This window comes from Zingiber officinale, chromosome 7A (genome assembly GCF_018446385.1).
Source record: "Zingiber officinale cultivar Zhangliang chromosome 7A, Zo_v1.1, whole genome shotgun sequence".
NCBI lineage: Eukaryota > Viridiplantae > Streptophyta > Magnoliopsida > Zingiberales > Zingiberaceae > Zingiber > Zingiber officinale.
In genome coordinates, this window is record NC_055998.1 from 55,959,052 (window position 1) to 55,976,603 (window position 17,552).

The following is a 17,552-nucleotide window of genomic DNA, read 5'->3' on the forward strand; positions in this document are numbered from 1 at the left end:
TCATAGTAAATAAGTACAAAAATTAAAGTTACCAAACACTTTTCAGAAGATGGTCGGCTCAAGCTTGGTGTTTGGGCAACTTCTTAGTAGTAGATGAGCATAGCAACATCATAACAGAGTTGTAGCAGGAAGCTAGAGTAGTCAGAGCCTCAGTCGGATGAATATGAGCTTATATATCACTTCTCCTTAAAGCTTAGCTTGAGTAGCCCTTATAAGGGTTGTAGAAGGAGCATTCAAAGGCCTTGAAGGCGCCTTCAACTCGGTAGATTTCATCCCAAACAACCTAGCCCATAAACACGACGAAGTCCAAACTTTATCCTGTGGAAGGCGGCTTCCATGCACTGAAGGCACCTCCTATAAACAGTGTTAAGGCGCCTTTAGTGCTTGAAGGTGTCTTCCATCCTTCAGAAGGTGCCTCGGGTATTGTTCACTCGAGGTCTTTTTGTTAGAGTGTATACTGAAAGCCTAAGCTTTTGTAAACATTTATTTTGAATAAAGAATCACATTTGGTCAAATTATCTACATTTGTTTGTACGTAGTTGTTCAATTAATTTATATTGTAGATAACATAGTATGTGGTGTCACATACAGAAGATAATGTTATCAGTACCTTATAAATTATAAACAGTAGCTCACGACCAAAATGGAAAGGAACAAACCATTGGAACACTATGTGAAAATCGGCAATAGACTTCGGATATTATCCGAAGTAATAGGTAGATATTTACCGAAGTAGACGCACGTGAAGTAAAAGGGGTCATATTTTACTTCGGCACAGGATTACCGAAGTCTATCACCGATCCAAAACGGATTCAAAATCAGACCGATTTTGAAGTAAAAAAACGCTATTACTTCATCAAGACCAGTAACAATACCGAAGTAGTTGATGATATATTACTGCATAGGTTACATTGTCTGACGAAGTTTAAAGGAGTTACGACTTCATAATTTTTTATATTATAGTGTAGTAAATATTTAATATTATTTCTGCATATTTTAACTTGATCGAAGTAATTATTATTGTATTACTTCATCGTAGTATGGAAGTAGGAAAGCATATTTTACTACACTCAACAATTTAAGTTAGTGAATTAATACATACAAACGACTTCAACAATTTTAATCACGTGGCAAAGTAAATAGTGTCTTTAACTACACCACTATTTAAATTTATTGAAGTCTTATGTGTTGTATTACTTCATCATTTTTATTTATAGTGTCGAAGTAGTTGACTATATTTTACTACAATACAAATTTAATTGACAAAAGTGTATATCATAATATTTTGCTATATAACACAATAGTTTTCATCACTAAAATTGAACAAATATATCACAAATATCTATCAAATACAATCCAAAAGTGAATTCATAAAAGAAATGTTTAACCATAACCAAAAAACTTTTGTATCCATAAATCTCTAAATACAATCTAAAATTTGTAGCATAGCCTACACTTAAGCACCCACATAGAAATAGACGAATTCGCTCCATTCACTTCTGACTTCATCATACTGAGATTGATTGTAATACTGTTTGTTTTTTGATGCTGCAAACTGAATCATTAACAAAAGTTTGAGGATCAATGAAAAATGACTTAATATTTTATAAGGAAAATATTCCATAAAAAAAAATATTCACCTTCCTCTCCAATTGTGGATATTCATCCAAGACTATCTTTTTCATGTACCATATCACACAATATCCACATTCAACGCCACCATTTTGTTTAAGATTACCCTAATGAAATTGAAATGTTATGCAAGAAGTCACAATCAAAATAATAAGAATTATTAATTAATATCTAAATACATAGTCACAATACATACTGTCAATTGTTTAAAACCTGGTCCTTTTGAAATACCCCTTGATGCATTGTATATCTTGACCCCACTACATTGTAAAAAATAGAAAATTATTTTTTCAATCTATAATGAATTGAATGCATTCAAAATTAGCATAAGTTACTACTTACTTGGTCACAATAGTTTGCCAAGCATGATCTCAGTTCTTGTTACTTAAAGAGTCCAATAAATATATCATATTCTTATCTTCATTAATTATAGTCAAGATCCAATGGTACCTACACAAATAAAAATATAACATTAACTAGCATGTAGTAGGAAATGATAAATAATTTAAATCTTACCCAGTGTTATATGAGATGAAGCATATGCTATCTCTGTTCGATGCTCCCAACTGAGCAGCAATATGTTGTGATAATTTACTACCTTCTTCACCCACACCGCGTGTAGGTATGTGACCAGGATCCACAAATGACACATACTGAGCTTTATTTTCTTTCTTCAAGTATTTGTAAAGGTAACTGCAAGGTAATTGCAAGGTAATGGCAAAGTAATGAAAAATATAAATATACGCCATGTAAACCAAAGCAAAAGCACGTGAACAAATTTTGTGAACAAAGCAAAGCATGTGAACAAATGTTGTATTTAACACATAACATACCCCATGTAAACCAAAATTTGTCTGGCACCTATCTTTTTCATCTCCATAAAGTGTAAGATATCTTCTCTTAGCAACCATACACTTTTAGGACGCCCAAACATAGCTTCATCAAATTCTGTGTGTATGCTCTCATCTTTAGGCATCAATCTAATAACATACGAATAGATATACTTGCATGCCATTGGCAAAGTTTTTTCAATTTCCTTGTACTTGTCCTGATCACCATGAACATCCGAAGGAGCAAATGATGGATGTTGCACATTCTTCTAGAATATGTTAAAATATTCATATGAGTATTCAAATGATTAAGGTTTTTTTAAATACTAACTTTTCAAGAAAATTGAAAGTACCTTCTTCGTTGGTAAAATTACTAACTCTTTAGGCCAAGCAACAATTGTTCCAACAGCATCATTGACGATTGTTGGTCCAGACCGAATTGGGATTGGAAGCTCTGCTTCTTCATCTAAGACAACATCAATAGATACCTTCAAATTCCCTTCCCCAAGTGGAACATGATGAATCAATATATTTGGGCCTCCTTCTGATAGTATTGTGCCATACGCCACCACATTTTCACGGTGTTTCACAGCCAAGTTACATTTTTTCCCCCTGTAAGAACAATAAGAAATTGTATATAAATATGTGAATTTGAAAGCAAAAATTAATTTGACATAAAATTGAGAAATATAGAACCTCCAAGTTTGAAGTGCCACATTCATAAACCTCCACATCATCTCTCCATTTTGGATCGTTCATGTTTGAGGACTTATTCGATATCACAACCTCACAAGTTTGATTATTAATGACCTGAGCAAGTTGAGCCTTCAATCTCTCAACTTCAACCTTCAAGCTCTTATTCTCCTCCGATTGTTCTTTGAAATTATCGATCGAACCCTTTGGGACTGATTCCCTATTCTTTCTTGCAGTTTTAAAGTAGAGTTGGGGTTTTACGCATCCTCCCACACCTCTAACTCGTCCATAGTGTTCCCGATTTCCTAATGCAGTGGTTAATACATCGTTCATCCCAGAAGGTTTGAACTCTCCTTTCACCTTCTTTTCCAATAAATCATCCTATAATTAGGGATGTAACAAATTAATCCAAAATTTCCAATATTATTTAGCTAGATAATATGAAAATTAGATAATAATAAATATTTATAATTTTTTCAGCAACTTCTGCTATCTCCATATTTGTAATGTTGCCAGATTTGTCCTCGCGAGCTTTACGCCAAAGCAACGATCTATCAACTTCCTCATTTTCAGCAATTAATTTTTTCTCCGTCTACAATTCCAAAAATGATCAGTTACATAATATTAAATACTTGCTTGAAAATTTCAAGTAAAATGCACGGTAGCTTACCAATTCAGCCTCTAAGCCAATGTAACCTTTACGAGACAATCTGTGATGATATTTATAATGCATCATTCATTTTTTTGCTTTTCATGAATAACCTACATAGAAAATACATTCAACAACACCTGTATGCATTATATTTATAGTAGACAATATGAGGCATGTAAACAAACAATTAAACTTGAAAACAAATGAACAATAATTGCAATTAAACGATTAAAATACATTCAACAATTAAACGAACAGCAATTAAACGAACAACAATTGCAGCACTTGAAAACAAACGTCCAGCACTTGAAAGAATCATCCAGCACTTGAAAAAAACGAACAACAATTGCAAATTGAAAAAGCCAAACAGCAATTGCAAATTGAAAAACAAACGAACTGCACTTGAAAAAAATGAGCAGCAAAATTGGAAATTGAAAAAAGCGACCAGCAATTGGAATGAACAAATTGCAAGTTGAATGAATTGGAATGAATTGTTCATTCAATTGGAACAAACAGCAATTGGAACGAACAGCAATTTCATGAACATGAAGCAATTGGAACAAACAGCAATTGGAACAAACAACACCATTACAAAAATTGCAAATGCAAACAAACAAATAACACCATAGTAAATACATGAACTTGCAAATACAAAAGTACAAACAACACCATTCTTTCTAAGCCAACAAGTTATATAAGCAAAATTTCCAGCTAACACCATATGAGTGTGTACCTCCCATGATGGATGAAGTCTCTCATCTACAAATGCTTTCCAAACTGCTTTTGGGATCTGATATTGACTCGGTGGAGAACTCAATTTTTCAGGATTGCCTTTATTTGGCCAAACGAATCTGCTAGTGAGTTTGTTTTTGAAATCTCGCCACTTTTGAGATGCTGAATTCATCACAGCAGATTCACTTTGTGGTTCTAATTCAAACACATTCTGCAACACAAAAAAAACAATGACAAGAAACTAATAAACATACAAGCTGGATAATTATACAACTAATATGACAAGAATAGATTAAATAAAACCATGACAGCAGAGAGTTGGAAAGCTAACTTGATTTTAGATTGTATGTATATATAAATCTTACCGAGATCTTTTCCCATAATTTTTGTTTTATATTTTCTGGAACACTAGGCCAAGAATTTATGTTGATTGGCACCATGGTTCTAGCAACAGAGCCAATGTATGATTGCAATGTCTTTCCATTTGTATTGTATAATGGTCGTCCCATGTCATCATAATCAATCTTCGCTTTTTTTCCCCATCTTGCAGCTGCAGTGAGTTTACACATTGATGTAGGACCTCGTTTGTTCTTCTGCACATCTACAGAACGTTCTTCTCTATCAGTAACTTCATGTAGCTCTGCATCGACTACTCCATGTAGCTCAGCATTGACTATTCTATGTATCTCCTCAACTGCTACTCCCTGTTTTTTACGACCCCATCGAGTATTGTCTGCATAAGAAAATAAATGAAACCAATTCAAATTTGTACAATAACAATAACATAAACATGACATATATAATTACACTAACACAATTATAAATAAATAGCAACACAGACATAAACTTATCATAGAATTGCATAACATAATTTTTTAAAGTGCATAAAACATTCCTTTATGTTCATAACAAAACCACTACATAAAAATGCAAAACATCATTTTTTTTCTTTTTTGTGACTCAAACACCCTCAATTTCTGATCTAAAATATCTTTCATGAGTTGGAATGCAATGAGTATCAACATCATCAATTGGTCTAGAATCAGGAATACTGCTCCAATCATCATCATCTCCCTCATAACATTTATTTGGAACTGGGAGCACAATTGACCACCCCTTTTGTAATGGATCATCAATATAAAAGACTTGGTTGACTTGACTTGCAAGTACAAATTCATCATTCTTGTGTCCTCGTTTGTTCAAATTGACTAAGGTGAAGCCACATTCATCGTTGTTGATTATCCCTTTGTCATTTGCAACCCAAGCACATTTGAACAGAGGAACGTGAAATTGATGATAGTCTAATTCCCATATTTCTTCAATCACCCCATAGAAAGACACATCAGCTAGCAAGGGATTCTTATCTTTAGCACTACATACAAGCATGGTGTTGGCAACTAAAGAAACCCCACTGTTTTGGCAAACTCTGTCATCATCCCGCGCCTTTGTTTGGTATAAATTGTCATTTATCACATAACTATTATACTTAATGATTTGTGCACGCGGTCCATGGGCCAACCATGTTAATGTCGATGTTGTACCATTGCAATTGTCAATTTCAGCAGCCACCTAACATGTAATCAATTTGAATATGGTGATTAAAAAAAGTAAATATAAGTTGTTCAGTACAAATGATAGTAAAAATTTAATCAATATGGTATCCACCTTTATACGAAACCAATCAATAAACCTCTTGTTGTGAGCATCTTGTATCCACCTTTCATCTTTCTCTTTTTTGGGAAACATTGATTTCAAAAAAGTTTTATGTTCACTGTAGAAGTATTAATATATAAATTTGTGTGCGACATTAGATAATCTCAAGTACATATGTAGAATCATAAATAATACAATACACTTACATTATATAGGGAGATACTTCTTCCATATTTTCTAGCACGGTCAAATGTGCTTGTTGCAGATCAACTTGTTGCACTATAATTGGTACGTTGCATGCTTGCAAACCAGAAACATTGGCTTTTGGGTCTCGAATGGATTGAGGGACTCCAATAGGATCAACGTCATTGAGATATTCTGAACAAAACTCAATTGCTTCTTCTGCTAAATATCTCTGAACAATGCAACCCTCAGGATGTTTTCGACTGCTTACATAACTCTTAAGCACCTTCATGTATCTTTCAAATGGATACATCCATCTAAAGTAAACTGGCCCACATAATCGAACTTCTTGAACAAGATGGACAGTTAAGTGAAGCATGATATCGAAGAAAGATGGGGAAAAATATTGCTCCAATAAGCAGAGTGTAACAACCAAGTCAGATTGCAGCTTATCTAACTTGGCTACATCTATAACTTTGCAACAAATATCTTTGAAGAAAAAGCATAATCTTATGATAGCATATCTAACATGTTTTGGCAACGCATCACGTATAACTATTGGCAAGAAATGCTGCATTAAAACATGGCAATCATGAGATTTCAAGCAAGTCAACTTCAGTTGATCCATACACACAATATTATTCATATTCGAAGAGAAACCTTCTGGAACTTTTATATCCTTTAATGACTTGCACACCTATAACTTTTCTTTTTTTGTGAATGAGCACGCAACAAGAGGAAGATATGTTCTCTTCTCCCCAACTATAGGTGTTAATTCATGTCTAATTCCCATCTCAACCATGTCCAACCTAGCTGCCACATTATCCTTGGTTTTTCCTTTAACATTCATCAAAGTATTAATGAGGGATTCAAAGACATTTGCTCGATGTGCATAACATCTAGACAATGCCTTACATGTAGGTCTTTCCAGTAAGGAATATTTAAAAAGATTGACTTCTTCTTCCAACATTTTCTGAAATTTATTGCTTCTAAATCTTTTTCTTCTATATTGACTTCCAACTTATTAGCCTTTGCATGCTTTTTTTCCCTCTCACACTTATCTTCTTTCCAAACTCACACCTTATGTCAGAAAGTTTCTCAAACAACTTAATCCCAGATAATGGTCTAGCTGCTTCTCCAAGTTCTTTCATGCCATTAAACTCCTTCATTTGCCTACGATAGGGATGAAACCGTGATAGGAATCGTCTATGGCCTGCAAATGACATTTTCTTCCCATTTTCCAAGTGCCTTGCATAAGTATCTTCTCCACATACTGGGCATGCATAATAAATCCACTAAGGTTACCATAGGCAGGAAAATCATTGATGGTCCATAATAAGACTCCTTTAAGAGTGAAGAACTCCCTTCGATAAGCATCATAGACTCCATCAACTCCTGCCCACAATTGTTGCAAATCTTCAACTAACACCTCCAGATAGACATCAATATCGTTTCCAGGCTGCTTAGGCCCTGAAATGAGCATAGTTAGCATAATGTATTTCCTCTTCATGCACATATTTGGAGGTAAATTATAGTTAACCAACATAATTGGCCAACAGCTGTACCGACTACTAAGGTTGCTATGAGGATTAATGCCATCAGCTACAAGTGCTAGACGAAGATTTCTTGGCTCACTTTCAAAGTTGGGCCACATATGATCCACCAACTTCCACGATGGTGAATCAACTGGATGACGTAACTGACCAACAACTCTTGTAGAATCTGCATGCCATGTTAAATTTCTTGAGGTTTCTAAAGATTTAAACATGCGCTTAAATCTTGGTATGGGAGGGAAATACCAAACCACCTTAGCAGGAACACCTTTCTTCTCAACCTTGTTTTTCGTTAACTTCCACCGTGACAAGCCACATTTAAGGCGTAAGAGCAACTTACGCAGTTTTTATATTGCTTCCTATAAAGAATGCAATCATTGGAACAAGCATGAATCTTTTCATGAGTCAACGACAAACAACTCAACGTCTTTTTTACATCAGACATTGAGGACGGTAGATTGTGATTATTTGGCAACATATCCCCAAAATCCAATAGTAAATCTGAAAATAGAGCATCACTCATTCCATGCCTTGCTTTGGTATTGTACAGTTTCACAAGTGCACTCAATTTTGTGTAATGTTGGCATCCCTTGTACAGTGGCTTCTCTTATTCCTCTAAAAATTTCATAAATTCTTCAGGGTTTTCTGTATAGTTATCATACACTGCCTCACACATATGAGCGGTTTCAAAGTTGTCATAATCATTATTAATTGGCTCCTAATTGACACTCCATTTTACTTTATCATCTTTGGCGGGCTCACCATGCCAAATCCAATACACATAATTTTGACTAAAACCATGGAAATAAAGATGCTCTGAAATGGACTTCACCGATCCTTTTTTAAGATTGATACATTTGCAACAAGGACAATGAATATCATTGGGGTCAATATTGGGATTCTGTAAACAATATCTAATGAACTGTTCCACACCCTCCTCATACTGTTTGGACCTTCTATCCTAGTATATCCAAGATTTATCCATTTAAATCAAGCAAAATCTACAAATAAATAGGTCAAAATTAAAAGATATTAAAGTGAATAAACAAAAGTTAAAACTACATGTAGTTCAAAATGTAAATCCCATGGAACTTTAATTTATAAATCCTAATGCAAGAATTAAGAAGAGACAATTCAAAGAGGTAGGTGTGTGGTATGAAGGAAATTTTATTAGCATTAATAAACTAACTTCTAATGGTATTGAGTTGTTTATAATATGGGTTGGTTAACAAAAGAGTCAGTCAGTTGTTTCATAATTGCATTATAAATAACAATATAGATTTGTAAATATAATTTTAGCATAGCTTTTGGCACAGATCCACAGATTTGGAATTAGGGTTGGATTGGATGCTAAGATCCACAGATAAGATGATAGAGAATAGCCATGAACATGATGTGAAGGAAGAAACTCAAAAGCATGAAACTGTTGAGGTGATTTCAGGACTTAGTCTAATGCCCTCCTTTTGCATGGGTTTTAGAATTATTATTTTATCAACTCAACTGGTTTAAACTTTAATTGTATATCATACTTATGAAATTACTATTATTAACATATTATTGATACAATAATTACTAAATGTCAAGGTCTTTAGTAACAGAAGGTACGACATGGAAGCTAAGGCAGATGTTAAGAAAAGACCGAATTAATATAACATCGGATTCTACAAATGAGATTTTGAAGGGCATGATCTACGGGGGAAATGTTATGGGGAAAATATCCACTAAGTCAATGGATGAAATACTTGTGAAGCAGCAAAGCACACCAAAGTAAACAAATGCTTTCTTAAGATATCAATAGAGAGTCAATCCTATTGTGACACATGTTAAAAAAAATTAAAGCAATCACTACAACAAAAACCCTCATAGACATCAGTTTTCCACCGGTGTCTATTTCATTTTCGACCGATGTCTATGAAGCCGATGTTAAAAGTCTGTCATTTTAGACATCGGGTTAAAACCGGTGTAGTATCACTTAACGACACCGGTCTTCGAATCGGCTATTAACTGGTGCAGTATCACTTAACGACACCGTTCATCAACGATGTAAAACCGATGTAATATTGTATGTTAATAACACCAGTTTTTGCAGCGATAAATGACCGATGTAATATTAGTTAATAACACCGGTTTTGCAGCGGTGGAAAACCGATGTAATATGTATATTTTTTAACAGCACAAATTTGATTTCCGAAACAATGAAAAACCGACAATAATAAAAAAAAATACACAAATATTCACAAATTATACAAATATTCTTCATTCAACAATATCCATAAAATACACAAATATTCACAAATTATATAAATAATCTTCTTACAACAGTATCCATAAAATACTCAAACATTCTTTTTACATCAAAAGCTAGCTAATAGATATCAAAATCAAGGTAGAACATTCTTTTAACACATCAAGGTAGAACCGCACTTCAAATGTAATCTAGCATACATTCAGCCCACTCGAACCGCACTTCATCAATTTCAACTCTGGAGTACTTGAGATTTGTAAACTGTAAAAACACATAAATAATATATTAGTAAATCAAGACCAAAAATCATAGTTGAAAAAGCAGTAAGAGCACCAGGTAACAAGATGAGTAATTGGAATGCTTAAAAAGAGAAACATTCATCAATTATCTCAACCACAAATAAATAGAAAGAAGAATCATAGATGTAAGATACTGATATAGTCCAACACCGGCACAAATTCAAAGAAGAAATTACCTATCTTTGTAAGTTGAAGCCAAATTTGCATGGGCTTCAGGCATAGTTGGTCTGATATTCACAGCACGTATATAATCCTGAATTGCTTCAGTAACTCTACCAATCTCCTTAAATGTGTTCCCTCTATTGACAAGACCATCAACAGCAGTCTACGAAGAACTAGCAGAAAGCAGCAATTCTCATGATTGAATATCCACACAGGAAGCAAAGGTTGAACTAGCAGTGTAGCTGTGTAGGTGCTGCCTAGTATCTACCAAATTAACAAAATTAGCCGAAGTATCTTGCCAATATAAACAGACAAAAATCTCATGATTGAATAAGGAAGAAATAAAAGCGAGAAGTGATTTTTACAAAAATTCCACATAGTAAACTGGAATTCATATCCCTAAGAAAAGTTTGATCCAATAAAATATTTTAAACTGTATTTGTCAAAGCCAATGCAGATGCTTCCCCACTAAAATGAGAGGTAGTTGCACTAAATGGTCAACGACCATCCATCACTGATGATCCTTCTCACTTCAATCTCATAGCAGTCTAGATGGCATTCTAACTGTATCCTGTTAAAACATAAACATGATGTAGCCAACTGTTTGACAAAAAACCAAGCATGATTGCGAGGGCGTGATGGCAATGAACATGTTGTTAGTACATGATTGCAATAAGAAAGACAGATATAGTACTCTACCTGTTGCTTGTATATAATAGCCAAGTTGTTGAAGGGCGCAGATATCCCTGTTGTAACTGCTAAAGTTGCCTTATAGAATGATGCAGGAACACTCATCATGTTGCTGCATGAAGAGAAGTTTCATTAAGGAACAAAAATAAACTATCCGCACAGTTGCCATCAAACATTTCTAAAGCTTACCAATCCATGTATATGCTGCCAAGGCTTGACAATGCTTGTGGATGGTTAGGTTGTAAAGCAAAGCATGACTTGGGAAAAATGTGGGCTAGAGAGCACCTAGAACCTTGGCCTGCATATTCCTTGACCTCTTAGATATAACTACAATCTTGATAAAAATTAAACAGAATCAAAGCAAAAGGAATAATATTTATCCAACTCCAAGAGATTAATAGAAGTGAACTGATAAGAGTTAAGACGATATGATAGTTCGATACTTGTGAAGGCGATAGTTCATTTTTTAAATCTAGCAAGTGTATTTTCGATACTTGTGAAGGCGATATGATAGTTTGGTATATCCAAGGAATGAATATTTCAAAACATACATACCCATTGGAATAGTTTCCCAAATCTTTTTCTCGATATGTTCTCCTAGTTTAGCTGTCATATCAGATGCAATGAACCCCGGCACAATAGCATTCACCTGTTAATTATCACCAAGTTAGAATTCACCTATTAAATATCACCAATTTAGAATGCACCTGATAATTACAACAAACATAATTCAGCATGCAACTTTACAAAGTTGTGGATTTTGTATTGGCTACTTCAAGTTTCATAACACATATTTCCATACAAAGTTTTTGAACTTTCATTTGCAAATATGCATTTTATTAGAATTTGGAATACTAAATCATTTTAAACATTTTCCCAAAAAAATTCTATCAGTTCCATTGTGATTAAGGTTAATCATTTTTTATATTTGACAAAGGATTAAGTTATCGATTTGTATTTGATGTTGGTGCATCAAGTGTGCAGTTTAGTCATGCCGATTGGATTTGGTAACTCGACTCAGAGATAGATATCTCCAAATCAAGTGCAATCAAGTATAAGCAGCATGCGCTAAGTGGACTCAAGGGAAAATGACCCAGATCGAGAGGACTCAAGGGTAGGTGATTTGGATCAAGGATGTGTTCAAAGGACTAAGGACAGGTAACCCAGATCAAGGAGGAGTTGAATATGTGAACCTATCTGAATTATGATTATATGAATGTAAATGTTGAATTTATTTAAGGTAGTGATGAGTTTTTAAAATGGTTCTAATAAATTATTCTAATAAATTATCAAAACTGAATATTATAAATATTGTTCTAATAAAATATTGTACAATGTCGGACAACAAGTAATGTATCCTAAGTTATTGTGTCAGTCATGTTGATAAGTATCACGCCGTATTGAAATCCAAAAATTTTGGACACACTACAAAATACTTCAAGCTGAATTAATAATGTTTGTTATCCTTTTGTACCTTGTATTCATATAATATAATGTCAATTCTGTACATGGACACAAAGTTAGAAGTTACGGACACAGATCAAAGTTAGGTATATAGTTATCTTCTCTTCTTTTTTATCTCCTTCCTCTCTAACTCTACACCAACACCACATGATGAAACAAGAAATTGTATCATTTCAGTCAAAGTCTAAAACTTTAGCACGATTCCAAATTCTGAGCCTTGATATTATCACACATGCATATTTGCTACTAACCTTAATTTGACTTATGTTTTATCGAAAACTTCATGCCATCTATTCATCCCATCCACCTAAATCATCAATGTTCCAACAATTTTGCCACCATTATTTCCAGAATTTAGGTATACCAAACACTTGATTGGTCTAGGTAGTATTTGAACCAAAGGGAACATTGATCTTAGCTAATGCTAAGGATCAATAAAATAAAAGAACAATCACATCAAATGATTTCCCATTTTTTCTTTATCTAGAAATCACAAACTGAGAAATCTTTTTCTATCCATTTCCTCCAAATTATTTTCTAGCTCTTCTGGTAGCATTTTTCCTTCCTTGTAATAATCAATTTTAATGATAGGGTTTAATTAGAAGCAACATTTTGGCAACTCAATAACAAGATTTACTTCTGGAAATCCACAATGTCTATGCTAATAACAAATGAATAATCATAAATATGGTTTTTACCAAGCCAACTGCTCATATAGATATAAATCCTTCAGGTTAAATACTATATTGAATGACTTAGCTAATTGGTAACCAACTGCTAAAAAAATATATATAAAGAGAATACCTTTTTCTTCTTCATCATAATTTTTGCTGCTGCCTGCAGGAGAAATGTCATCATGGTGAAATAAGTATTCATCATAAAAGATTGCAAGATAATAAGATATGAAAATGCATGCCTGTGTGCAAAGGTAGACACCAGTAAGATTCAGGTCAATGACTTCCTTCCATTGTGATTTTTTCATTCTCATCAACAGTGTGTCTCGTGACAAGATGAACATAAGTATAATTCCAGACAACTGCATTGTTAACTAAAATGTCAACTGATCCCCAAAAAAATTGCGCATGCAATAAAATAAGTCAAAGATGAAATTGTAAGAAGCCAGATCTATGCAATCTTCATTACTAACAGTTTTGACCATGGATTCCACATCCTCTTCTTTTGAAACATCTCCTCCATAAGTGAGAGCCTGACCTCCTGAAGCCTCAATCTGCATAAATCATTTTATAGTAAATGCGTTATAGTAAATGGGTAAATCATTTGATTTTTTTTTTTTTGTTACGAGAAAAAGCGTTATAGTAAATATGGGTAAAAATAGATAACAAAAGTAACATCATGAGCTGATGATAAAGTAACTTACCATCCTCGCTAGCAGTGGCATTGCCTAGATCACCAGCATGTTAGTTTTCATCTTTAGGAGCACCATGTAACTTTCCAGCAGGATTAAAATGAGGCCCTGCAGTATACAAGAGCATGAGTACATAATCAATAATTTAATCCTTTCAATCAGAAACTTGCAACTCAATAGATCGCCATGAAGGAAAAGGTAAATAATTTTACCAGTTGACATGCATCCATTGGTGGTGTCTCCAAGAGCATGCACATGGAAGCCATGAAGCCCAGGCTTGAGGCCAGTGATGGATCCGGTGACGGTGGTTGGACCTATCACAGAGATTTACATCCCAAAATTAGATCGGATCACAAATTCACAGAAAAATCAAAATGGTTGAAGTTGAAACCCTAGATTTGAAAAGAATTTAGCATTCCACAAGTAGTATTTCAAGAGATTTCTCACAATCTCCTTCCTGGACGAAGTAAATTGTGCCCTTAACACCCTCACTGTTACCCAAGACAGCAACAGCCTTCACCAGTTCCTTAGGTGTTCTACACAGCAGACACCAAACACACAGTTAAAGACATCATTAAATGTCTCAAAATAAGTAGCATCGCCACTAGATGAGAAATAATCGATCTCATCTTCCAGATACAAAAAGAAAAGCAACTCAACAATCACCAGACTAAACGCTAAACAAATACCATCAAACTCGAGACGAAATCAGCTCTCGCTCCATCATAGATAGAGAACCCATCAAATCTCAGTAGAAAACTCCACTTTTTCTTCACCAAATCAAATCAAAGCAGCCGCATAAGTTAAAATCGAGAAAAAAAAAAGAGATAAAACCTAAGGATCTAAAACAAAACAACAATACGATGGAAGACAAATTTCAGATCGGAAAGTATACCTTTGATAAATGGATTAAAGGGAAAAAGAAATGAGATTTACCAGATGATCGAGCACCAAAACAACAACGGGGCAGAAATAAGAGATTCAGATTAAAGAAAACAAAAGCAAATATAAAGATAGAATTATGGAAGAAGAAAGGTGGTGAGGTTGGAAGGAAGAATAAAAAAGAAACACTGAAAAAGAGAAAGAGGTAGAAGAAGAGGTCAAAAGTGTGACCTTATTGAACCAGATCCCGTGGGCGGACTGGATTGCGTGGTGGAGGTTAGAAAACGGAGAGGTGGAGGCGAGCTCCTTGGCGAAACGCTTGCTACCGCAGCACCGTAGTGTTGGGATTTTCGGGCCGCGAAAATCGCTTTTTCGCGCCGCGAAAATCGCTTTTTCGCGTCGCGAAAATCGCTTTTTCGCGTCGCGGAAACCCCGAATCACCCTAGCCAACGGATCTCGTGCGAAGAAAAAATTTCAAAACAAAATTACGAGTATGAGTTTCTACTTAGATCTACTCCTAGATCTACATGAAACGAGTTATACCTTTGAAGCGAAGCTCTTCGCGTTCACGCTCGTCCAAACGGTGTCGGATCTCAAGAGTATCAAGATAGATACTCCTCTAGAAGTATCCACACGGACTCGTAGGTGGAGAAAAACACACAAAGAGGTGTGCTAGCACCTATGTGTGGTTCGGCCAAGTTGAGGAGGAGAGGGAGAGGAAGAGAGCTCCAAGAGGAAGAAGAAGGAATAATGCACTTAAATGAGGAAAATCAATATCATCCCCATTCAAAAGTGGTCGGCCATATTCAAAGTGTAACTCCCAAAAATTGCATTAAGTGCAATTAATGTGAAGCTATTAAAGAAAATGGCTTTGTAACTTCCATGAAGTGGCACCCATGATGATGTGGAGTAACATCATTGGTCCACATCAATGCCAACTCACCAATGAGGTGGCATAAAGTCAAGTCAAACTTGACTTTTAATCTTCCTCTCAAGTCAAGTCAAATTTGACCAAATCTCTTCCATGGTTGATCTAATCTAACCATTTGATTCAAGCCAACTTAATATAATGAATCTAATTCATTAAATTAAGTTGATTTAATGAGTCATAATCTAAATTAGACTCATTAAATACATGAATCCACTTGAGTCCAACTCAAGTTAGCCCAATTAGGATTACTCTTAATCCAATTTGATTCATCAAATGAATCTAATCCTCTTGGTTCATCATATGAACCTAATCTCCATCTAATTGTCCTTAGTGTGTGACCCTATAGGTTCTTGTAACATTGGCAATGCCCTAAACCCATTTAGGAGCATAAGTAATGAGCGGTATCTAGCAACACATCATTACTACCCAAGTTACAAGAATGTTGAGATCCAACATCACCTTGTGACAACTAATTGTGACTCCTCACAATATATGATAAGTGTCCTTCTATCCTAGCCATCTAGATTGGCCAATGTGAGGCATAGACCGTATCATCCTCTGACCAATCTAAATCTTGAACTCCAAGTAGGCTCACTAAATCAAATGAGCTCAATATCCCATATTGACTCATTTGGGCATGGCCATGCACTTCGTGGTCTCACTCTATCAAGAATACCGATGTCTCTCCCGTCATATAGGAGGGATAGATCCCATCTACATCACTCACATCCCTCTGCATAATTTGTTATATACCCAGAAATCGCCTTTATAGTCCACCCAGTTACGGGTGACGTTTGACGAAACCAAAGTACATAACTCCTTATGTAGGGATCTATGGTGACTTCAGGTCCAAGGACTAGTAGTCATACTAATAGCCACATGAGAAAGTATATGACACTCATATAACGATCCATGATACTTTCTCATGGCGGGTCATTCAGTATACATTCTCTAATGTATACCCATGTGTCAACTTGATATCTCTATATCCATGACTTGTGAGATCAAGTCATCGAGTTGACCTACATGCTAGTCTTATTGCATTAACATTGTCCCTGAATGTTAATACTCGACTAGGAATGATTAAGAGTAGTGTTCCCTATATCATCTCACTATCGGTTCAACTAACCGATTGATATAGGTGAGAACCGTCTACTCAAAGACATTATTATACTTAGTTTATTTGCCACCAATATAAGTAAGTATAATAACCAAAATCCAAATGCCTTTATTTATATAGAATATGATACAACAAGTCCAAAATACAATCATTAAATGATTGGCTCTAGGGCTCTAGCTAACATGTAGCATATCCTCCATCGTCCACGAAAAAGATGCCATCTTTCGTAGATCTAGGAAGGGGAAGAGAGATGAGGCAAGGAGGAAAGTGGTGGTGGCGTCGCGACGGTATACGGTGGACGGCGCGATATATGTTTTGTAGGACCGTTGGGCCGGCTAGAAGGGGGGTTGAATAGCCCTGAATAAAACACAACCCTTTCTCGAACAATTAAGCTAACACTTGAAAAATAGATTAAGCAGAAAATAAAGAATAAAAACGAGGCACCGGATTTGACTTGGTTACAAC

At 35.0% G+C, this 17,552-nt stretch overlaps 1 protein-coding gene across 1 annotated transcript; it reads right to left on the reverse strand.

Annotated features, from left to right (window-relative positions):
* Positions 1-11,598: 11,598 nt before the first annotated feature.
* On the reverse strand, positions 11,599-14,187 carry LOC121999389 (3-oxoacyl-[acyl-carrier-protein] reductase, chloroplastic-like). Its single transcript, XM_042554075.1, has 6 exons — positions 14,167-14,187; positions 13,936-14,016; positions 13,705-13,824; positions 13,593-13,625; positions 11,880-11,973; positions 11,599-11,651 (listed from the first exon to the last, which is right to left on the reverse strand). The coding sequence occupies exons 1-6, from the start codon at positions 14,185-14,187 to the stop codon at positions 11,599-11,601; spliced, it is 402 nt and encodes a 133-aa protein (XP_042410009.1).
* Between the last annotated feature and the right edge of the window lie 3,365 nt (positions 14,188-17,552).